A 26,360-nucleotide genomic window follows, 5' to 3' on the forward strand; every position below is an offset into this window, starting at 1 on the left:
AATAACGATAAAATTCGTGTTGTGGTAAATAATTTGAAACACGCGAATGATATTGTCTCTTCGGAACATTTCAATAAAGAGTATAAAGTTTACATACCCTCCAAAGATGTCGAAATTGACGGTGTTGTTACCGAAGCGAGTCTTTCGGTAGATGATTTACTCAAGCATGGTGTTGGTCGTTTCAAGAACTCTATGCTTGAGGGTGTGAAAATACTGGAGTGCAAACAACTGTACTCAGTAGTTCATGAAGAGGAAAAAAAAGTTTATCGCCCATCAGACTCGTTTCGAGTGACATTTGCCGGGTCTGCGTTGCCGTCCCATGTCTATGTCGATAAAATTCGCCTCCCTGTTCGGCTTTTTGTTCCAAATGTAATGAATTGTACGAACTGCAAAAAATTCGGCCACACAGCTACTTACTGTAGTAATAAACCAAAATGTATTAAGTGTGAAGGGCCTCATAAAGATAATGATTGCAACAAGGAAATTGAAAAATGTATTTATTGTGGGAATAGTCCTCATGATGATATTTCAGTATGCACTGCATTTAAAGTGCACAAAGACAAAATTAAGCTTTCTTTAAAAGCACGGTCTAAGCGCACATATGCAGAAATGCTTAAAACGGTCATTGATGTCCCCCCTTTGGAAACCGAAAACGGGTTTTCAAATCTAGAGGAACCAGAGGACTCTGACTCTGACGAAAATAGTGAAGGTAATTCGTTTATCACTACCCAAGGGTCAGTTAAGAGAAAGAAGTCTTCCTCCAAATTACCAAAAAAGACACCTAAAATTTCATCTTCAAAAAAAGATCCCCGTGTTAAACAAAAAAAGTCAAAACCAAAGACTGTGCCTCCTGGTTTGTCAAATTCACAAACCAATCCAGGATCTAGTACAGAAAAAGATAATAATCCAGTGGGCTCCATTTCACAGCCACCAACAGGATTACTGAAGTTTTCGGAAATTGTTGAATGGATTTTCTCAGCATTCAATATATCTGAACCCTTAAAGACCCTCATAATGGCATTCCTTCCAATAGCTAGAACCTTTTTGAAGCAGTTATCAGCTCAATGGCCAATTGTCTCAGGTTTTGTATCTTTTGATGGATAATTTATCACCCGTCGCAAATGATACAATCACTGTCCTGCAGTGGAATTGTCGAAGCATCATGCCAAAACTTGATTCATTTAAAATATTATTGCATAGTCAAAAATGTGATGTATTTGCTTTATGCGAAACATGGCTTACTTCAAACATAGCTTTAAATTTTAATGATTTTAACATTATACGTCTCGATAGAGACTCTCCGTATGGTGGAGTGCTTTTGGGAATTAAGAAATGCTATTCCTTTTATAGATTAAACATCCCTTCAACTTCTAGTATAGAAGTTGTTGCTTGCCAAATAAACATTAAAGGCAAAGATATTTGCATAGCTTCGGTTTATATTCCTCCAAAAGCACAAGTTGGACAGCAACAGCTTAATGAAATGGTTGAAGCCCTTCCTGCACCACGATTGATTCTGGGGGATTTAAATTCGCACGGTATTATGTGGGGTTCCGTTTACAATGATAGCAGATCATCTTTAATACAAAACATTTGTGACAATTTTAGCATGACGGTATTAAATATGGGTAGCATGACACGGATCCCAAGACCTCCGGCACGCCCAAGTGCATTAGATCTATCTCTTTGCTCAACATCAATTCGACTAGATTGCACCTGGAAAATACTGCCTGATTTACACGGTAGCGATCATTTACCAATCATCATCTCAATTAGCAGTAGCAATTGCATTGCTACTTCCGCTAGTATTCCATATGATTTGACAAAAAATATCGACTGGATTAAATACCAAAGTAGTATCTCTAGTATTTTGAATTCAATGGAAGAGCTCCCTCCACTTGAAGAATATGACTTCCTCATTTGTTCGATTCTGGAGGCAGCAGAACAATCCCAAACTAAACGCTTTCCTGGGCCAACGACTAACAGAAGGCCTCCCAACCCCTGGTGGGACAAAGAGTGCTCAGAGGCTAAACTCGCAAAACAAAATGCTTGCAAGACGTTTCTAAAACGGGGAGGAGGAACTCCTCAGAATTTTGAAAAACTTATGGTTTTAGAAACCAAGTACAAGAGCATACTTCGAGCCAAAAAATGTAGCTATTGGAGACATTTTGTCGAAGGTTTGTCAAGAGATACCTCAATGAGCACTCTTTGGAACACGGCCAGACGAATGAGGAATCGTAACGTGGGCAATGAGAGTGATGAATACTCGAACCGATGGATATTTGACTTTGCTAGGAAAGTTTGCCCAGATTCTGTTCCTACGCAGAGCATTATACGGGAATCTCCTCCAAATAATGGTTTTATTAATAACCCATTTTCAATGATGGAATTTTCTATAGCACTCTTGTCTTGTAACAATAACGCTCCAGGGTTGGACAGAATTAAATTCAACTTGGTGAAGAATCTGCCCAACCTCGCAAAAAGACGTTTGTTGGAATTGTTCAACAAGTTTCTTGAGCAAAATATTGTTCCACCTGACTGGAGACAAGTGAAAGTTATCGCCATTCAAAAACCGGGGAAACCAGCTTCCAATCACAACTCATATAGACCCATTGCGATGTTGTCCTGCATCAGAAAATTGTTCGAAAAAATTATTCTACGACGTCTCGACACTTGGGTCGAGACGAACGGTTTGTTGTCAGATACTCAGTTTGGCTTCCGTAGAAATAAAGGGACGAATGATTGCCTTGCATTACTTTCGTCTGACATCCAAATTGCCTTCGCTCAAAAGCAACAAATGGCATCTGTATTTTTAGACATTAAAGGAGCATTTGATTCAGTTTCCATTGATGTTCTTTCAGACAAGCTTCACCAAAATGGACTCCCAGCGGTTATAAATAATTATTTGCACAACCTTTTGTCAGAGAAACACATGCATTTTTCACATGGCGATTTGGCAACATTCAGAATTAGCTACATGGGTCTCCCGCAAGGCTCATGCCTCAGTCCGCTCCTCTATAATTTTTACGTAAATGACATTGACAGCTGTCTAGTAACCCCATGTACACTAAGACAATTGGCAGATGATGGCGTGGTTTCAGTTACTGGACCCAAAGCTATTGATCTGCATAAACCATTGCAAGATACCTTAGATAACTTGTCCGATTGGGCTGTTCATCTGGGTATCGAATTCTCTGCGGAGAAAACAGAGTTAGTCGTCTTTTCAAGAAAGCATGATCCCGCGCAGCTTCAGCTCCATATGATGGGAAGAATGATCCAACAGGTTTTAACTTTTAAATACCTCGGGGTGTGGTTCGATTCCAAATGCACGTGGGGAGGACACATTAGGTTTCTGATAACAAAATGCCAACAAAGAGTAAATTTTCTTCGAACAATAACAGGATCTTGGTGGGGTGCTCATCCGGAAGATCTAATAAAATTGTATCAGACAACGATACTTTCAGTGATGGAATATGGATGCGTTTGCTTTCGTTCCGCTGCAAACTCTCATATTATCAAACTGGAGCGAATTCAGTATCGTTGTTTGCGAATTGCTTTAGGGTGCATGCATTCGACACATACAATGAGTCTTGAAGTTCTGGCGGGAGTTCTTCCATTAAAAGATCGATTTTGGGAGCTTTCATCACGCCTGCTAATAAGATGTGAGGTGCTGAATCCCATGGTAATTAATAATTTCGAACGACTAGTCGAGCTTCGATCTCAAACAAAATTCATGACAGTATATTTTAACCATATGTCACAGGAAATCAACCCTTCAAGATATATTCCTATCCGTGTCAGCCTCCTAAATGTCCCTGACTCAACTTTATTTTTCGATACATCCATGCAGCGCGAAGTGCGTGGAATCCCGGATCATCTACGTTCGACGGAAATCCCAAAAATATTTTCAAGTAAGTTCAGGCATATTGACTCTGAGAAAATGTTTTACACGGACGGATCGCGAATTGAAGAAGCGACAGGGTTTGGTATGTTCAACAATAATGTTTCGGCCTCATTTAGGCTTCAAGAACCTGCATCTGTTTATATAGCAGAGCTAGCAGCAGTTCATTATAGTTTGAGTGTAATCGTCACATTAATTCCAAACCATTATTTCCTCTTCACAGATAGTCTGAGTGCAATTGAAGCCATTCGCTCAAACATGACTGGCAAGACTGAACCGTTTTTCCTGGGCAAAATAAAACAGTGCCTGAACGACATATTGAACAATAATTATCTAATCACTATAGTCTGGGTCCCGGCTCATTGCTCCATTCCTGGCAATGAAAGAGCCGATATTTTAGCCAAACGTGGTGCTATTGAGGGTGAAATTTATGAGAGACCAATTGCTTTCAACGAATTCTATAGCTCGTCTCGCCAAAGAACACTTGCCAGCTGGCAAGCATCTTGGGATAGAGATGATCTGGGTCGGTGGATGCACTCAATTATTCCGAAAATATCGACAAAGGCATGGTTCAGGGGACTGGATGTGAGTAGAGATTTCATTCGTGTGATGTCCAGACTCATGTCCAATCACTACACGTTAGATGCACATCTCCTTCGAATTGGGCTCTCCGAGACTAATCATTGTGCTTGCGGAGAAGGTTATCGGGATATTGATCATGTCGTTTGGACATGCGTGGAGTATCGTGATGTCAGATCTCAACTAATAAATTCTTTGCGTACCCAAGGTAGACTATCCAATGTCCCAGTTCGAGACATTCTTGTTTGTCGTGACCTTTCATACATGAAACTTATTTATCATTTCATAAAGAAAACTGGAGTTTCAATTTAATAAAGGCCCCTTTCAAGACTTAGTTCTGATCCCAGCTGCGTCCATGAGTTCAACCAATAGCTAAATTAGAATAAAAATAATGTAATGATACAAACAAACTCGAAACAGTTTATGAAATTATTAACAAAATGTCTGAAAATAACAGCTTATTTTATAATTTATAGAAGTTAATCGTTTGGTTCAAATAATATTTCCGAGTAGATTTCATAATTAATGACGAGTTACCTAAGATGATATTTAAGTAATAAGAGAATATGTTTTAATAAATGCAAAACGTTGTGACTATGTTAGAATTAAATTAGGATAAGAATATTATGTAAAAGTGATGCTACGGCGAAGAAAAACTTATGTAAACTGCCTTAAGAAATAAACGTATTTATGAAAAAAAAGTCTCTGACATTACCCACCCGCTTTCTTAATCCGAAATCACTCTGTTAAAATTCAACTGTGTGAAAAAGTGTTTAAAATCAATGCAATTTCGTGACAATATAGACACATGAAATAAGTTTTATGTCCTCTTCCGTGTGCAAAAAGTTTGATCGCAAATATACTTAAAAAGATTACACTAAAAAATGATTTATAGTCTTTCGCATGAAAACGCCAACGTCGAACTTATATGTCGGCGAGGGTCATTGCCGAATCATGCATAATATTTCTTTCGGTTCGTCAAAAGGGTAATTTTTTTCCAGACCGATCTCGCTGTCGTTTATTCGCCATGGAGTTTAGTTTTTGGGAAACCGAGCACAATGACACAGATTTCTACCACTCAATCTAACTAATACCGTTTTCGTTTTAAAACCTACACGCGGGCGACTCTGACTCCGAGTAAAACGAACACGTTGTACGCGCCCTGAACAACAACTCATGAAAAAAAGAAAAACCTGTTTTAATCCACCTAGTGGTGTAATGATGCCTTTCTCATATCAATCATACTATCATATATAATACTGTGGTATTCTTCAAAATAATTCTCTGCGATTCTTGAAAGAATAACCGAAACCGTTTGACCGTCTACTGATAAAAACTGTCAATTGGAAAAGATTTGAGGTCGATTTAGAATTTTTTTTAAAAGTTTTTCCCCATTATCAGTGATGGTATACAATTTTTAACACACTTTACCCTATATTTCCGGATCCGGAAGTCGGATCCGCATGAAATTCAGGGATTACGCATGGGACCACAGGACCTTTCATTTGAATCTAAGTTTGTGAAAATCGGTCGCGCCATCTATGAGAAAAATTAGAATACATATTTTCATTTTTTGCACATTTTACCCCATAACTTTCGAACCAGAGGTCGGATCCAAATAATATTCAGGAATTTTGTATGGGACCACGAGACCTTTCATTTGAACCTAAGTTTGTGAAAATCGGTTCAGCCATCTCTAAGAAAAGTTAGTGCATTTATTTTCACAATTTTTTTGCACATTTTACCCCATAATTCCGGAACCGGAAGTCGGATCCAAATAATATTCAGGAATTTTGTATGGGACCACAAGACCTTTCATTTGAATCTAAGTTTGTGAAAATCGGTTCAGCCATCTCCGAGAAAAGTAAGTGCAAAAAAAACGTTACATTCACACATACGCACATACACACACACACATACACACACAGACATTTTGCGTACTCGACGAACTGAGTCGAATGGTACATGACACTCGGCCCTCCGGGCCTCGGTTCAAAAGTCGGTTTTCACAGTAATTGCATAACCTTTCTATATGAGAAAGGCAAAAATAAACAAACTCGCATGGATGCGTGATGCGACCCGAGAAAATTTTCAGAGCGAAACTACGCGATTGGAGTCCGATCTAGAGCGACCCCAGGTTGCTAAAACAAACATCTCAAAAGTTGTTTGGGCGACTCTGGGTCATCTTTCGGGCTGCTCTGATCAATAAACGAAAACGGTATAAGTGTAAAAAAATTACAGGGTTGTGTGCGAGACACAACCGATCACGATGACATTAAAAATGCACAAGCAACCTTTTCTACGACATTATCGAATCGCACTGAGTGTGAAACGGCAAAGCTGCCATTTCAAAATCTGTGTTTCAAATTGAAAAATTTGTTTATCATCTGTGATGCATGTTTTCGTTTTAAATCTGTGAGAAACGTTCTTGAAATCTGTCAGTTATGCAGAATCTGTTTAGCAAAATTTAGGAAAATCGGTGGTTTTATAGAAAAATCTGTGAATATGGTAACCTTGTAAGTCGATTCGGTGTAATTGTTGTACCATTTCCGTAGGTTGACATTTTCCACAGAAACTCCAACGGTGTAAAACACGAAACGTACAAGACTGATTTGATTCATACTGTGCCAACGATGCGTTATTTTTTCATGCATTACTGAACGAAATGCGAGATGTCCAGCAACGATCAAAACCGTCGACCGTGTTAGAGGAATCAAGAGGATTGGCTCGTACAAACATGGGTCAATTAAGTCGATTTTTCAATGATGTACTATTGCAATACATGTTTAAGTTGAATGTTTCCGTTTTGATGGGCAGTTAAATTATTAGGTGCCTAACTTTGCTTCCGCCTATTATTATTGTATTATTCAAAGTATTGTTCGCGCTAGCGACAACTTTCTCCCATCTTTCCGGAAATTCTCGGATCCCGGCTCGAAAAAAGGAGTCCTTTTTTGACGCTATCCATGAAGCAATCCATTTTTCCAACTCTTCGAAGGATTGAAAATGTTGATCTGCCAGGCCGTGTGCCATCGAACGGAATAGGTGGAAGTCAGAAGGGGCGACATCTGGGGAATACGGCGGGTGGGGCAAGACTTCCCATTTCAGCGTTTCCAGGTACTTTTTGACCACTTTTGCGACGTGAGGTAGTTGTACACAGGATGTATAAATCCATCAACAAATAAGTGAGTTATTGCGATATGACAGGAAATCTAACGCGACTAGTTTTGATTTTTTCATTGATACCCGGCCCCGTAAAGTGAAGCGTAAGGCATTTTTAATGCCAAAACAGTATTGAAATAATAAATATTTTCATTCCAGAAATCAGAACTATAGAAATCGAAAATGGAATTCACGCATCAATCGTTTTTGTTAACATCACTCGAGGTTTATATCGCTGTTCATCAAAACAATTGTAATGAAGAGCTGCGAAATCTTACCACAGCGACAGAAAGCTTGCCAGACCTGATGTTTCGGACTGCGTTTTGGTTGCTTATGCTTCTCATTGGTTCGAAGATACAAACGTTCTTTAGTACGTAGAACAATTGAACGTTGTCCAAACGAGGATTAGCAGGATCGTTTTCTCAGTGACAGTCCAGGTTCTGTGCACCATGTATGCTACATTTTTCGACGTCGTGGTTGTTGGTAAAAATCGACGCATTCTTGAAATCAACTGATGGAGACCAATAAACGGCTACACAAGTGGTGAGAGAAAAATGTGAACAAAAGGACGCAGCCATGGAAATTGATCGATTTACAATTAAAGCCAACTGGCAGCGGTTTTCGGTTGTGTTCATACCTACTTCCTTGGACAGTTCAATAGTTTTAAATGCATCCAGAATTGAATTCAATTCTTGAACAAGTGGCTCCTGTACTAAAAAAAGTATCCTGTTCATATTAGACAACTGATATCCCAAATTTCAAGCTATATTCTAATGATTACTGCTATTTGTTTTGGTTGCTGAAATCAACACGGCTTCGAATCGTAACAATTTGAATGCAAAAGAAAAAACATGCAAGCACATTCATCAATTTCGATAAAAGCAATGAGCAAACAAAACACTAACCACTCGACTGAACGTCTCAACTTCGATATACATACAACAAATCATTAATTTTGACTATTCCTTTCAACGAATTCAAACATTTCTTCCTGCTGTCAGCGCAGGTGTACTTTGCCTCTCGTATAGGTATAACGATTTATGGGAAACGTGTTGAATCGCAATGTTGGACAAAAAACTTCAAGCTTGGCCTGGTCTACGCCTGCCACTAACTATTAGTTGCAGCAGCTGGGTAATGAATGGCCTGCAAACTACCAGTGTTGGTTGATCGGAAATGTGCACTCCTCAAATCGGCACCGTTTGTTTCCTCGATCCGACTTGATTGTATGGCATCCTGGCAGATTGAACGTACAACGTCCAACTGTACTATCATTTTAATCAAGAAAAACTTTGTTTCTGAAGGCGAAACTTTATGAGGCAAGAAAGTTCAATCTTCTCGTTATTCCTACTTGGTATAAACTGGCAAGAAAGAAAAAAAAATGAGAAATGATTGCGGCCGAAATTCAGTTGGCACAGTTTAAACAAGCTGTGCTCACATACAAAGGAATTCAAATATAGGCAATTTGGTGCGCAGTTATTACTGGGATATAAGTCAGCTAGCATTTTCAACACCTCTAACCTTCAATTATTCCAAAAAAGCTCCGCCTTGTTTAAAATTTATATGATTCAAAGCACATCAACATTCATCTCCGAGGTTGCCCCGAACTGCACATCTTTTTGCTTCCGCTGGAAGCAGATTAACATTCAAGGGTACCACCAATGCTGCATTGGTCAAAAGTGAAAAGGGGTACCCAAAAACGGAACGACGATATCGCAATGCGTCCCTCATGTGGAGGTCACATGGCCACTCTCTACAGTGCATTTATTATTTTTGTTGGCAAACATGTCTACTGTGGATGGGATGGTCAAGAACTGTGAACAAATTTTCCCTGCAAGGACATGCAGGTAGTAAAAGTGCAAGTCTGCAGTGTCACGTTCTCTGCAATGGAATTTGGACTTAGTCGGCACCATCACTCGTCGTATCTATTCAATAAATCTATGACATTATTGTATTCGTAGACAGGTATTTTGTGATATGAACGTAGCTCTTTTGGACTGTAGAGAATATTCACTGAGGCTTAGTTTTATGTAGGGAGTTACCAACATTAGGCAGATTTTAAACGAAAGAATTAGATTGATTGATATATTGATTTTATACAATTTTGACATCGTATTTTAAACGACTATTTGAAACCCTTACACACTTATCATCGTGTAATTCTAGAGCCGGAAGTCGCATTCGAACAAAATTCACGAGATTTGTATGGGATCTCAAGACCTTTCATTTGAACCTTGTTCAAGGTTTGTTTTTGTTCGATATAGGCATCTCCAGTGTTGCTAATAGAGCGAGAACCCAGTGCATGCAGTGCGAGGCGTATTCTATCTTACTCGCACTCCTCCACGTACGCTTATGAGTCGCTCACAAAAAGGTGCATTTTAAACACGGGGTTTTTTTTTTGGTACGATGGGTGAGAGTCAGCAGAAGTAAATACTTACTGCGAGTGGGTTACTGCTGCGAGTCAGCTCACTCTATTTCAGATTATGTCTGATCGCTCGCCGAACGTCTGAAATGTTGACTACAAATGCACTTGGTAGGACGCTCTATTCTTGCCACCGGGCTGGTTTGAAGGCTTGTTTGTGTTCTCTCCAGGCAAGTCCTGCGCTCCTGTTACTTCTGTGTATGAAGTTTAAGTAAATAATAACGCTATTATTATTATTATTATAATGTTGATATTTTTGAAACTGCTGCATAAAACGTAATGCTTTGTTATTGTTTTTCCTTATTGTCATTATAATTGTTTTTAATCACAGCATGATCGAGCTTGACCAGACTGCATATTAATTCTCCGCGCATAGGACCAAAACCAAAAACGGTATAAGAGTACTGCAAAATTGAGAGTGGGAACAAGAGTGCGGGTATGTATGAGGAACAGCGTTAGTAAGAGTGCACGCCGACGAGTTAGCCAACGAAAGAATGAGCGGTGGAATAAGCACCATAGGAGTGCTCGGTGTTTCATCGTCACTCACAGAAGAGCACTGAGATAAAAAAAGGATGAAAATAACCACGAAGAGCACACTCACACGAGAGTTTTAGATGTATTGATGGCACACGAGTGAGAACTATCTGCACAATATGAACGAGCTTGGCAACACTGGCCATCTCTGACCAAAGTGAGTGAGTTCCATATGACCACTATTTCCGGAATCGGATACCAGGAAAACCGGAAACCGGTTTGATTGGCCGACTAGTGGCTATCGATTAGAATAGAATTAGCTTTGATTGTTTATTACGTATTTTTGCTTCACCGATTTAAGTGACGGTATAGAATTTTCAACTCTCTTCATTCTGTAATTCCGGAATGAAATTCAGCAATTCCGTATGAGACCACAAAACCCTTAATTTGAACCTTATTTTGTGAAAATCGGTTCAGCTATTTGCGGAAAAGCCTAATGAGATTACTTGTCACATACACACACAAAAATTGCTTAACTCGACAAACTGAGTCGACTGGTATACAACACTTGGTCCTCCAAGCCTTGGTTCAAAGGCGGTTTTCACCAGCGTTAGTAATACCTTTCTATTTAAGAAAGACAAAAAACATTAAAGTATGACTTTTCTCGAAGGATTGGCTTCCTGTTCGTTCTGTTGTTTGGGTATGGTTGGTTTTGACAGTTTGATAGTTACTTTCCGATACTGATTCAGATCTTTAGTAAACATTACTTTTGTGCAATTTCTTTTTAAACGAAGTAAGTTTTTCTCAAAGTTCTAACGGGTGTTTTCTAGGAGTTTTGTTTTTTTATTCAACATTTTTTTTTGTAATAAAATTTTTATTCTGGCCTTTTTGCGTAAAAGCTTTACGTGGGCGATTGGCTTACATTTTTGTTACTTAAAATTTTGGATGAGTTTCCATTTCCATCCAACGAGGATCGGGGGTCACTTCGTCCGCGGCTTATCTCATCATCCATTGCTTCATCGTCGGCGTTGTGTGTGATTTCCGTTTTATTTTCGTTGTCCTTGTTGATCGTAGTCTTGGCCTCGTTGAGAGTTGCTGTAGATGCGCCTTGTTGTACATTGGTTGCAGTTGCTGGTTGGTTGGAGGGTAAGTTGTTAACTGCAGCTGGTGTACTTTGTTCTATAGGGGATACTGATGGTTTCGTTGAGGGGGTGCTTTATTGTTGTTGATGGCTGTCACAGGTGTACTGGGGTTGCTTGGGGTTGGTGTGAAGGAAGCACCGTTGTCCTTTGTTGTGGTTGTCTCCTTGTCCAGTTTATCACATGGCTTACCGTAGTGAACAGCTTTTTGGCAATATTGACATGTGGCCATTTGATTGTCATAGGTAACGAGTGATTTGCACGGAATTCTTGTATCTTGACCGAAAATCACATAAGAAGGTATAACCCTCTTCAAGTGTATACGTAACAAACGTACGCCATTTAGAACATCGGGGAAAAAGTTCTTCCACTTTTCTTTTTCGATAGAGAGAATCTCTCCGTATTGGGACATAGTTTTGCGAATATAAGAATCGTTGACGCTTGAGGGAAGATCATGCACACGCACTTCTATAGCACTATCTTCCATATATATTGGAATGTTGTACTTAATGTTCTCGTGCTCCACATAGTGCACATTGTTATTGTCTTTTGCGAATTGAATTGCACCCAACTCTTTATAAAACTGGATGTAAACAACATTATTCGTCTTATTGCATTGAAGTAAATGCACACGATTAATGTCAAGATGCATCTGTTCCTTAAGCAAACCTTCAAGTTCACGTATCGAAGGTCGAATTTTGCACTACCTGAAGTCAACAACAATTGTATTCTTTCGTGTCGGCGGTAGCTTTTGTTCGTTTGGTTCACTCATTTCGAGGTCGTTCTATTGTTCACTACACAATACTGTACTTGGATTCTTCCGTCCTGAACGTAAGCGGTTTTGTTATATCGACTGACTTGGATGCGATGTGAATGCGAACTCTTTTATTCAATATGTATTACTCTGTTATCGGAAAGTTGGTTTTGACAGTGTAACGTGACGTCTCTACTCCGTATTGTTTGGCAAATCATCACGATTAGGTTAACTGCAGAACAACACTTCCAAATCGTAGAAATTAAAACTGTTTATTGAGCACTTCGTGAATTTTATGATGCGTACAATCGTCCGTCTGAGATCGCCATAAAGAACGTAATTACCAAATTTCGCAAAGCTAATCCACACGCCGTCCTTATTTCTTTAAAAATAAGGAAGGCCGACGCGTTACCGTGAATGGAAATCGATACAGAACCATGATCAATAAACTTTTGTTGCCAAATCTTCAAGATTTAGATTTTTACGAAATGTGGTTTCAACAGGATGGTGTCACTTGACGTACTGCGGCCGAAACAATTGACTTATTGAAAGAACATTTCAACGACATTATTTTGAGAAATTGACCAGTGAATTTACCTCCGCGTATGTGTGATTTGACGCCACTCGATTCATTCCTTGGTTTATGTGGATAAACCAGCAACTATTGATGATTTGGAAACCAATATGCTTAAAAAGGGATCTAAAATTGGACTTCCACAATGACCTTCGTGAAAAATAATTGTGGCGACCATATGCCGGAAATTATATTCAAATGTTAGATGCCAATTATACACCAAATGAAAAAAATGGCCACATCATAGTTGTGTATGTGTTTTATTTAAATTTCAAATCAGCAAGCCCTTAAAGAAAACACCCTTTAATTTTCTCTGTATTGCAATTGTTATACCACTTGTTATCATTTTATTTTCAGTACATAATAAATCCAAATAACGTTCCATCCCTCAAATTATGAATAGATTTATTAAGGTAACTACTCAATAAAAAAAAACAAAAATCGAAATGTCAAATTATAACCAATCATTCGCAAAATGCTTCACAGCCTCCGATTCGGATGAAACTTTGCACACGTTGTCAGTATGACAAAACATTTGTTTTTCACTGATAGAAAGACCAATCCGACCAATTGAACAGTAAAAGCAAAACCTTGGTATTGGTTGGTGCTACAATCCTACTGGCACCAAGAATCCTTCCAGGTCGGGACTCGAACACCTGACAAGTAGATTGTAAGACCAGTACCTTAGGCGTTGAACTGCCAACTCGGGCGAATGTATTTTTACAGGCACTTTTCTGAAACCATTGTAACTCGAAAACTGCAAACTTTTCAAAACATGGTGTCCAAGAAGATGAATCCAGGAACCGGAAAAATAGTCTTCAAAAAGACGGTCCTAGGAATAAGAAATCGGTTGAGCACTCTGAAAAATATACATTGAAAAAAAACTGACTACTTTCTCGAGCATTCGAAAGTTTACAAAAAAAAGTTAAATAAAAAAATCGCATCTTAAATTTTTGCCTTTCTCTATAGAAAGATAACAGAATTGCTGGAAAACCTCGGTTTTGATCGCAGCTCCAGAGATTGTTGTATACCATTCGATTCAGCGCGACAAGGTCGGAAAATGTCTTAGTGCGCATCTTTAAAAAATGTCTATCCGTTCAATTTTTTAGGAGATGACTAAACCGATTTTACAAACCTAGGTTCGTTTGAAAGCTACTCTTGAGATGTCAATCTAGTTTGAAGATCAATTGGGTGTCGCTTCCGATCCAGAGATATAATAGTATAAGTAAGATAACCGACAAAACGCAACTTTTTCTCCGTTAATTTTTCCGGAGATGGCTGAGCCAGTTTTCACAAGCTTATGAACGTTCAAAAGCTACTTTTCGATTGTAAGTCAAGTTCGAAGATCAATTAGCTGTCATTTCCGATACCAGAGATATTATGGTATTAGTGACGTAACCGACAAAACACAATTTGTCCCTTTCTCTTTCTTGGCTCAGTTTTCTCAGAGATTACTAAACAGACTTCAACAATCCTTGGCTCGTTTTAAAGCTTCTATTGCATTATTAATCAAGTTCGAAGATCAAATTTCTGATACTTCCAGTCCCGAAGATATAATCGTATAAATGACGTAACCGGCAAATTGCGTTTTTTTCTATTCGCTTACATTTTCCATAATGTGAACAATTATCTAGTTCAAATGTATTATTACTGAAATTTTTTTTCGAGAATGGTGTCAGATATGCAACGTAAGCACAGTAGTCTGCTGTTAAGAACTAACCAAATCAATCTGGAAACCAACCCAAATTCGCGTCAGCAATGAAAATTATGCTATAATGAGATTGTTAGAATGACAAAATGAGCGCATTATCACATTACTAGGTGGATTAGGAAAAAGTTTTTAATACAATATTTTTGTTCTACAATCCCACTAGTTTATATGACTATTTGAAACTATGAAGTTATGCAAGTGTGAACTGTAATTTCGTGTTTTTGATGATAAATAAGGTAGTGAAATGTATTACGGTCCATCTAGCTGCTATTGCATTTTTTCCGGATCCAACTTCCAGTTCCGGAAGTAGATAGTGAACTGCATTTAAAGTTCCGCACCGTCACTTAGAGCGAATTTGCAAAAAAACTGATAAATTTTTATAAATTTGACTCATTTTTGCCTTTCTCGTATAGAAAGGCTATGCAATCACTGTGAAAATCAACTTTTTAAACGAGGCCATATGAAAATCAACTTTTTAAACGAGGCCATATATATGTCATATACCATTCGATTCAGCTCGACGAACTAAGCAAATGTCTGTGTGTGTGTGTGTGTGTGTGTGTGTGTGTGTGTGTGTGTGTGTGTGTGTGTGTGTGTGTGTGTGTGTGTGTGTGTGTGTGTGTGTGTGTGTATGTATGTATGCAACAAAAATATGCACTCTCTTTTCTCAGAGATGGCTTTTTTCACAAACAATGATTCAAATGAAAGGTCTTATAGTCGCATAGCCTGCTATTGAATTTCATTCCGATCCGACTTCCGGTTCTGGAGATATAGGATGATATGTACCAAAAAAGTGAAAAAATATGCACTCACTTTTTTCAGAGATGGCTGAACCGATTTTTACAAACTGAAATTCTAATGAAAGGTATTATGGTCCCATAGCTTGCTATTGAATTTCATTTGAATGTGACTGCCGGTTCCGAAGTTATATGATAATATGTGAAAATTTGAGAAAAAGTTTACACTCAATTATCTCTGAAACAGTTAAACCGATTTTCGCAAACTAAGATTCAAATGAAAGGTCTTAGTATATCCTAAAAATTTGTGGAACATTTTATCTCGATCCGAATTCCGGTTCCGGAACTAAAGCGTGATAAGTAGAAAATTGCCAATTTTATTAGTATTTTTCCACGAACGATGGTTAAAAACAGGTATAAATCCCATAAAACTGTTCTTCTAGTTTGCAGAGCTTGTTGGTGTGTGGGCATGAAAACTTAATTCAGCACTACTGGTCCCCTCTTTTCCTGTTTCGAGAGCACCGAAAGTGGAGAAGAAAATCTCCTAAAACTAAATTTACTTTGATTTCTCTGCGATGCTTGAACCGATTTTCACAAATCCTGATTTGAATTAAAGTTCATACTGTCTTTAAACCTACTGTGAAATTTCATCCGGATCCGACTTCCGGTTCCGCAGTTACAGTTAGAGTGGCAATATGTACAACAACGAAAGAAGAAGAAAACACAAAACGAACAAGGCGTGCTTTGTTCTATTTCGTACACGTTGTGTAGTGATGTCAATAATAAAAAAAATAATAATAATCATAATTATAATAATAATCCTATCTACATGTTTTATGCTGCTGATTCATGCTGTTTAGCTTGACTTACATATTCAGAAGTAACAGAAACGCAGGTTCATTCCGTTTGTTAGCTTTCGTTTAATTAGTTTAATCGAAATAGAGCATAAGATAATAAGTATGAGTTTAACTACGTTCAAAACTGTTCCAATTAGTAGGTCCTATTTGTTGGTCTGAATCCGGTTTCGGAAGAATTGGAAATAGTGATTAAAAACTGCAAAAAATAAGGATCTCACTGACTTTTCTTGGAGATGGCCAAATCGATTTTCACAAACTTATAGGTTCAAAAGAAAAGTCTTACAGCTTCATATGGAATTCCTTAATTTGTTGTGGATACTACTTTCGGTTCCGGAACTACAGGTTAAACAGGATTTATAGAGTTTGTGAGATTAGATCCGTACACACTTAGAAAATTTCGCAAAATTCGGTAATATTTTACCGAATTTTCAACAGCTGAACGTTCGGTAATCAGTTCGGTAATTAAATTGATTACCGATCGTTCGGTAATTGCTGAACTGTCAAACAACTACCGTAAACTGTAAACCAAATGGATCTAACTGATTGTTCGGTAATTTTTTGTTTGTTTGTTTTTCTTTGGATGAAATACTGGATTTCAAAAAACAACACAAATTTACAAAAACGAATGGAGAAAATTCCAACCTCTTGTGGCTATGGTTTTATTCCATGAAAAAAAGGGTCAAATGTTCCAGCTGACCGGAATTATGAGCGCCTTCCGAAACACGTCACAATCCGTCGAGTCCACCAGAAATTACCCTTGAACAATTTGTGTAGGCAGCAAGTGATACAAAATTATTTTCTGCCTATAAGTAAACAAAAAGCTTTTAGTGGTTCTAATGTTTCAAAAACTTTAGCACCTGTACCTCAATCCATTCGATGAACTCGTCAAGATTTTTCTCGTTTGGTTAATAGAAAATTTTAATAACTGTTTGACAGTTAGTTTCACAACAATCAGTTTTCACAGAAGTTCGGTTATTGGAAGATAATTTTACCATACGGACGGTATGGTTTTTACCGTACTCGACGACTATTCAGATTTACCGTATGAATTGTACATCTATTTACGAAATCCTGTAACAAAAATTTACGTAAAACTGATCGTCCGGTAAAAATTTGCATAATTATTGTAAAATAAAACTCATGTACCGAAATATCGGTAATTTCTATAGATTACCGGAATTTCTCGTCAAAAATATTACCGAACAATGGAATTTAATCTTAGTGTGTACAAATTATCCTATTTCTATTCAATAAACAATTGTTTTTGCGAATTTCACGGTTATATTTATGATGTAATGAGTAATATGAGAAAGGCATCATTACACCACTAGGTGGATTAAAATAGGTTTTTTATTTATTTATTTAGGAACAAGGGAAAAGTCCGCTGTAGCTGACATTTCCCGTACTCTTTCTCATACGGGTAGAAAACCTTCTCATCTTTTGTATCAACAAATTACACATGTCCAAATGATATGTAACTGTTCATAAATTAAAAAGGTTATTTTCGCTTATTCCAAAAAAAAACCTTTGTAGTTTTCATTTATGTTTCAAATGAATTTTCGGAAGAAAGTGATGTTAGTGAAAATGTGAGCAAAATGAGAATGTTATCATTACATCACTAGGTGGACTGAAACAGGTTTTCAGAATGTTCAATCGATTTTCTGCAACTTTTCATATGACACCATGCTTGTTCAAATAACAGCTTCCAAGTAACAAGCATTCAAATATAATGCGGCTCAATACAACAAAAACCTGAGTTCTTCGAATTTAAAGTATGAATATCTCGAGAACGGATCTAGGAGAAAAGGCATTATTTGCAAATTCATTGCTTATATATTAGGGTGCCAATAGAAGTATATGTAGTAATAAGTCTGTGCGATACATTTACTCTAAATGAAAACAATGATTAATAATAATGAAAAATCGTGTTTCATCCTTTCAATTTAATCAACTTAATTTTTCATCACGACACAGGTTTTGCAAATGTCTGTACCCTCCCATGGTTAGTGGGTTGACGGTATTGCATCAGATACGATTAATTAGCGTTACAATTTAATATAAATTCATGTTACTACTTTTAGCTTAATTATTGAATTTAATGAATGAGAACGGAACGGAATGGAATGTCTTGAATAAGATGTTGATTGCATTACACTCCAACATCCGGGGTTAGAGAGGCCGGTAGCGCTTAACTGTGCTCTGTTTTATTTTTCATTTTTATACTACCGGCCCTTATTACCAGTATCATGTGGAAATTAAATGAAGTTTCACACGATGACAACTCAAGTTCATCTTTGACGTTTATTGATAATATGAGTAGCATGGAATACTGTGAAATGAGATGGAATATTATGTTAAAGAATAAAATAATATAGACTGAACATGTGAGCAAACCACCGATAGCTGCCAAACGATGTTCATCGCGTTATTTTTTTTTTTTATTTATTTCTTCGTCAAACAAATGTAGATTGCAGACAAAAGAAAAGTTACAATGGTTTCTTATATGCTATACATTATTTCGACGATTTGGTTTCAATTTTTCTGTTATTTGTTTCCTGGACATAGTTAGATTTGTTTTATTTTTTTTTCGAGAATATTTGACGACTTCTGAGATGGCGACTAGAAGCATAAAATTTTAGTTGTGAAATTGAGAAATAATGTCGTTGATAAAATAAAGCATTGTAGCTTTGCGGCGTTTTTCGAGTGTTTGTAAGTTTATGAGCATACAACGCGCTTATACGATGGAAGAGGAAATGTAGTCCAGTTTAGTCTACGAAGCGCATACAGTAGAAATTGTTTTTGAACAGATTCGATGCGTTCTACGTGTACGGAGGAACATGGGTTCCATACTATGCTGCAGTATTTCAAAATTGGCCTGACGTATGTTGTATATAATAATTTTATTGTGTAAGGGTGACTAAAAACGTTTAATGAAGTCTAACATACTATTTGCTTTATTGACAATTGTATTAAAATGCTCCACGAAAATAAGTTTTAAGTCTAAAATTACGCCTGAGTCTCTAATAATTTTACATTTTTCTACAGCTTAGTTTCCTAAATATATGTTAATAGTAGGAGACATGATTTTTCTACTAAACGTTACTGAACTACATTTTTTAACGTTTAGTTGGAGTAAGCTTTTATTGCCCAAATGTTGAATACGTTAATTTCATATTGGAATACTTCAGCATCTACAGCATTTTTTATTTCCTTAAAGAGCTTCATGTCGTCTGCATATACAAGTACTTTTAGATGTTTGAGTAAGAAGGAAATGTCGTTTACGTACAAGATCAAAAGAAGTGGGCCTAAATGTGAACCTTGTGGAACATCTGAAGTGACATTCATTGTCCCTTTGCTGCGTTGAGGTTTTTAAGTTCATTGAATATTTCTTGCTTTGATAATTGATTGACAATGATGTCATTAAAAAGCTCCGATATAAAGGAAAAGTAGTCACGTTCACGATCTGTTTTGGCATATAATGTAGGGGAGACTGGGGTTAGTTGAACCACGGGGATACATGAACCATTAGGGATATTTCTTCACTGACTAAAAACTTTTCTACGATCGTAAGGTGTACCGGTAACCCTATCGGTAACCTAACCTCACACATATTTGTGCACGCTTCTGACGCGTGTTGTTACTGTTATTAATTATAAAAGATATGTTTAATGTGTTCCACCTGTGGTACATAACTACATAACATTAATTGTTATCGTAAATACATACAAATTCATTCATTTTCACAAAAAGTTTGAAAAGATACAAAATTTCTTGCCGTCTTGAAAACACTTCCAATCTGTTAATGATTTGTGGGGATACATGAACCACTTTTTGTGGGGTTACATGAACCACTTTCGTCAATGCTGCTGGAGGTTTTCTACCACATGCGATGGTATTTCCACGGGATAACTTCATTCCTAAAATGTTTAAAAACAGTGTGCCGAATACACTCGACCTTGCAAATAAAACAGGATGCATGAATGCAGAATAGTTTTTAGAGGTGTTGAATCATTTTATTAAATTTTCGAACGCGTTGAAAACAAATCTGAAATCACTAAATTTCGAAAACCACGAAGGCCCCCTGTACATTGGGATTTTTGGATTTAGCAAAGAAAAATGGCATTACAATTTTAACTTTACCACCACACAATAAGATGCAACCATTAGACAGAACCTTATTTGCAGTTCATTTAAAACAGCTTACGACCATTCTCTGCATGCAGATCTTTGCAGCACCCATTTACAATTTACGAGGTTGCAGAATGCGTGAATGCTGCGCATGACAATGCAATTAGTCCAACGAATATAAAATCTGCATTTCAAAAGACAGGAATTTTTCTTTTTAATCCACAAACATTTTCTGCATCAGACTTTCTAGGAAGTAAGTTTACCAACAGAAGCTTTAGCACCACATGCTCTTTAACATTGACAATATTCCGTTGGCATCCATAGTGCCAAAAAAAGCAATAGAATGCTAAATAAATGTGAATTTCTACAAGGACAATCTCCAGAAAACATACGAGGGTTTCCAATGGCTAAACCAAGAAAGTATAAAACTCGAGGAAAAAGTATTCTCAAACAAAAGCAGACAAAGTCATTTCATACGTTATACTGAATAAATCTGATTTTTTTTTTATTTTTTTAAAAAAGAGACATGTTCAAAAATATAAGAAAAAATTTTACATATATATTTATTCTATATATATTTATTCTTTCCTTAAAGGTGGTTCAATTATCCCCATCTGACATAATATTGTAAAAAGCTGCTATTTATGTCAAAAAGCGAATTTACATTTATTGATTACATTGAACATCGAAAAGAAAGGTTCGTTTTGATTAACCGTAGGTGAAACATATTTTACCCCAAATAGTTTAAAAGATATATCAATTAACAAAAAAGGTGGTTCAAGTAGCCCCACTCTCCCCTATATATTTCTTGGAAAAATTTGCAAATGAATTACAAATTTCAGTGCTATTATTTCCAGTAGTTCCGTCTAGGTTCATCTGGGAAGGAAGGTTGTTATTCTTCAGTTTTGTTTTAACAAAGCTAAAGAAATTTTTAGGATGTTCTTTGATTTCGACTTTAAAATTATATTCTTCGTGTGTCGAGTTGATTGCTATTTTCAGGTCATTGCAAATGTCGAGGTATTTTTGTAGATTGATAACTTGTTTTATCTTTTCTATAAGTCTTATGTGCTTTCTGCTTTCTGTTTTTCAGGTTTTTCAATTGCGGGTTGCTATTGTGATTTCTTCTTCTTCTTTTTACTGGTACAATTTCCGAAATTAAGTTGTTAATAATTAGATAGAATTTTCCACTTCTTCATTGACGTTTCCTTCTATACTCAAAATATTTTGCCAGTTTAATGTACTTAGTCTAAATTTTGCTTCTTCAAAATTTGTTTTGTGATATTCCGGCACTTCCTCGTATTCTATTTCGTTAGGGAGAGACATGTTATGCATAAAGATGGAGTATTGAATTGCTGTGTGAAATGCTTCATTTTTCCAGAGTGGGTTTGGTGAGGCATTCACACAGAAGTTTTCGGTACAGTTTGTGAAACGAAGATCAAGATATGAATTTTGTTTATTTTTAACCGAATTTATTTGATTCAAGCCGAATAAAGAGATTTTGTCGAAAAGAGACTGAAGTGTTTCATTTTCTCCTGCAATTGGAAGTAGAATGGATTCATTTTGTTCATCGGTGATGAAGTGAGCGTATGGGTAACTTTACTTCTGATTCCATATTCGACATAATTTTTTCTACGGTTTGAAAGAATAGCTCGAAAGTTGTTTTGTTAACATTTTCAGGGGAAAAATACACAGAGGCAAAAATATGTTTTTGTCATGATATAAATACTTTGGTCCAAATATCTTCAAATTCTTTGTGTTTATTTGTTTCAATTTTGTCGGATGAAAAGTCAGCACTTACTGCAATGAAGACTCCACCTCCAGATTTTTTGTTGGATAGTGCTAAGTTACGGTCATGCCGGAATACTTTATAGTTATTTCCAAAAATTTCTTCGCATTTTACGCTTTCGTCCCAACTACTTTCAGTTCCATGAATAACTGAGAAAGAAGATGATAAAATATTTTGTTTAATTTCCTTCATTTTGGCTGGGCTTTTCATGCGATTGAAATTCTGACAGCAGACAAGAATTTCAAACGCATTCTGTTGTGAATGCGAAGAAATTTGAGGATTTGAATGAAGTGTAGTGTCACTATGTATGTATGTATGTATGAAGGTATGTATACATGTATGTATGCATGTGTGTATGTATGTGAGTATGTATGCTTGTGTATGTATATGCATGTGTAAATTGCACGTGTAAATCAAATTTACTAACTCAAAATTTCTGTTCCATATGTACACTGAGAAAACTGGAGAATCGAACTGAAAAAAGCTCTAAAACTTAGAGAAGAATGATATAGAATATCTAGAGAGAAAGAATAAAGAAAAGATATATGTGAATAATGCAGAAATATTGCAAAGAAGATGAGTATGTAAAAATATCCCGGAATCAAACGAAGCCCGGCTAAGATTTTATGCGTTTCAAGAACCCGAAAGGTAAACCCATTTAAAACATTATTATTATTATTATTGTTATTACTATTACCATTATACCATTACTTCGGTATAACTGAAAACACTACCGGATATTCAAACGACACAGACCATTACAAGAAGTGATAGAAAACACGTGAACACAATACACATGATCACAAAAACAGATCTAGGACAATGACAAATACTACAACTAAATCCATCAGACATAAACATGAGCACAAATTATAGTAACAATTTTATTAAATCTGTGTTAATCAGCACAAAAAGACAAAGACCAAATGGGAACATCTGTGTGTTGATTTAAAATAATCTTATCAAGAGTTTAGTGTAGAACTGAAGCAAGGGTCTGCTGCCACTGTGACTACCTACAAAAAAAAGACACAGGTTTTGCAAAGGTCTGTAAATTGTTTCAACTGTAAGTTGTCTAGTGCAATAAGAAAAAAAGAATGTGTAGGTTAGGTATTGGTAAGATGCAATACTTTAGTAGAAGTCGTTACTAGACTGGTTGGTATAGATTTTGTAAACTTTAAAATTGGTCTGAGGACAAAGGACAACGGCATATTGGTCTAACTATGTTAACATTGGATATCGAAACCGAAAGAGATGGAAATTGAAAAAAGTCACGTTTCTTGTCTTATCATCCTATTTACACTCTTGGAGAGAAATAATGCCTAACAAACATATTCGCTATCGTTGGTCTTTCGCGAAGCTTGATGTTCAGAAGGAGATATGGCCCATTTACAAAATTTATTCAATTAATAAGAAATGTATTGCAGTCACAAACTCAAGATGAGAAATTGTTCAAAGAAAATATTTCGCTTTGCTAGAATAGAACCCTAAGATCGTTAATTGCTTTCATTGACATTTTTTCTTCTTTTTCTTCATTACAGAAAAAACACTTCCCGATACCGAGAACAAAGCCACGCAAAAATTTGCGGTTTAGTTCGGGCGAAGTTAATTTTCGCACCAAGTGAGATTTGTTGTTGTTTTGGAAGATAGCAGTGACGGATAGGTGCAAAATATGTGAATCGATTGCCGTAACAGCACTCGGTTGTGTGCAAGAAAGAAAACGAAAGGAAACAACCGAAGAGGCAGCTGAAGGAAAATGGTATTATGTGGTCAATTGTGCACCCCGTTCCGCCCCTGATGAATCAGCACTCGGAAATGCTAATGAAGAAGATACGAGAAGTGGTGTTATGATTCGGTTTTTATTACCGTTGTTTACCTGGGTCTCGTTTGGTGATTGTTGCCCGCAAGGTGAAATGATAATTACGCCAAGTGCAGCTAGCAGCACCGTGTCGAGCGAAAAACGGAAGCAGAATCCATCGATTGTCGGCGTCGACAGCAGCCACTGCGGTTCCAGGGACACTCCCAATCGCGTGTGAAACGTTTCCGCCTGGTATATCCGCAAGCAAGGCAACTAGTGAACCTCGAAGACAGAGAAGAAGAAGAAGAACAAGAAGAATCTGGTGCAGGATCTTTTGTGAAGCTTATATAAGTGTAGCTTGATTTTTTTATATTCCGATTCTAGTGGGTGAAAGCTGGGTACATTGTTTTTGCCAGAGTGAATGACACTGATAGGGCCAGGAGCCCCAGGAATGGCATTTATGATGAAGAAGAAAAAGTATAAGTTCACGGTGGAACTTCATCTGGAGGAACTGGTTGAGGTACCGTTCGTCAATGCGGTGCTTTTCGCGAAAATTCGACTGCTGGACGGTGGATCCTTTCAGGAGCATAGCAATAGGTAAGTCAATGTTATTGACACAACTTTGCTAAGAGGAGATACCTATAAATACCTTTTAAATATACGAGTACAAATTGATTCGGTCTTTTGGGGTAAAAAATGCAGTTTTTGGGGTCAAAAATGCATTTATTTCTAATTGAAGCACTTTAAGATTAATAAAAGTATCGTCCGTCGCTAGTTACTTCTTATTCCTCACCTCTCAGGTAATATTCGAACTCCATCTCGAAAAACTGTCTCGTCTTCTGAGGTGATCCAAGTTTGAAGCCAATTTTCGATTTCTGCGAAAGAAGTTCACCGATGGCCTGCTGCATCGTACAACCATTAATCAAAAGGAGCAATGTCAAGAGAATAGGGCAGGGCTGCGGCAAAATGTCCCACTTGAGGATTTCCATATATTTTTTCACGACTTTTGCGACATGAGGCCGAGCGTTGTCATGCAGGAAAATAACTTTATTATGTCTTTGTTCGTATTCCAGTCGTTGTTCTCTTAATGCACGGCTCAAACGCATCAATTGCTGCTTATACTGATCGCCCACAATAGTTGTAGTACACAACACTATTTTGGTCCCACCAGATGCACAACATGACCTTCGAACCATGAATATTCGGCTTTGGTGTTGATGTCGAGGTCGATGACAACAATTGACCGGGTATAGCGTAGTATTTTTTCTTCTTGGGGTTATCATAGAATACCCAGTAACAATACGATGTAAAAAAAAACTTTCTTTGTTGACGATTTAATAATTTTTAGTTGGTTTGACGTAAAGTCGCCATATCTAAGTTCAGTTTTTGCAATGACTGAGTGGAAACATACGCGCTACCATTTCGCCACCCTAAGGCTAGTGATAGACACAGCTCTAACATATGACAAAACAGATAACTAAAACTTCCCGCAAATGCTGCTTAATTACCACATAACATGCAAATAACTTTAGTCCTGGACTCAGGGAGGTTAAATTTATCGAATTTCGATGACCCATTTCGTTAACTCAATCGAAAGCATGTCCCGAGGTCACCGTTCCATCGATCAGCTCCACCTAAATGCAATGTTTGCATTGATTGGATTCAAACATTACATAAAGACTTGATTTGTATAAATAATGAACACAATCTTACGGATCTTACCAATGCTCCAGTTTACATCCAATGCCTGTTACTTACCTATTGTATCCAATCCTGCAGTCTTTGTAACCAGCCAATCACATCCTTGGGATATAATAGATATAGCACACATCTAAATATTTTAAAACACGAATAATAAGAATAAAAATTATTTATACCCTAACAATAACTCTCACTCATAAGACGTATTTTGCTTCAGACGTCAAATTATTCAAGGATGAGATGTAAATTGATAATTTATGGATAATGCAAGGAAGGCGGTTTTTATCAAAACAGGTTCATAAAAAGACTGGATAAATTAACATCAATTTAAAACCACTTCTTAGGACTTAAAGCTGATACACTGATGAAAGTTTCAAATACCGATCTACTAGCGGTATCTGTGTCTGTTACTATCTCTTGACATTAGTGGCAAAATATTTAAGATTTTCTAATGGAATTAATTTTATTTTGAAGCGATCACATCGAAGGGTTTGAAGAATTTTTAATAATTTTCACTTTTCGAAGGACCTATTACATACGAATCATTTCGCACCCTCTCATTCTGCTACTAACGCAGAAAGTGATAGCACCCAGTCGACACCGTTCCATTGACCAAATGTCATGAGATAGGAGCTTGTGAGCACTTAGT

At 37.0% G+C, this 26,360-nt stretch overlaps 1 protein-coding gene across 12 annotated transcripts in view; it reads left to right on the forward strand.

Moving 5' to 3' along the window:
* The window catches only part of LOC131427691 (uncharacterized), a 242,696-nt gene that overhangs the window by 63,074 nt on the left and 153,262 nt on the right, over window positions 1-26,360 (forward strand). For 10 of the 12 annotated variants that reach the window (XM_058591106.1, XM_058591115.1, XM_058591117.1 and 7 more), the window contains one exon: window positions 23,754-24,607. In XM_058591106.1, coding sequence (XP_058447089.1) covers window positions 24,432-24,607 — 176 coding nt within the window. In that variant the 5' untranslated portion in view covers window positions 23,754-24,431. The remainder of the gene's footprint in view (window positions 1-23,753; window positions 24,608-26,360) is intronic. The other 2 variants (XM_058591110.1, XM_058591109.1) reach the window with 1 other exon arrangement.

Source organism: Malaya genurostris, chromosome 2, assembly GCF_030247185.1.
Source record: "Malaya genurostris strain Urasoe2022 chromosome 2, Malgen_1.1, whole genome shotgun sequence".
In the NCBI taxonomy this organism is placed as follows: domain Eukaryota; kingdom Metazoa; phylum Arthropoda; class Insecta; order Diptera; family Culicidae; genus Malaya; species Malaya genurostris.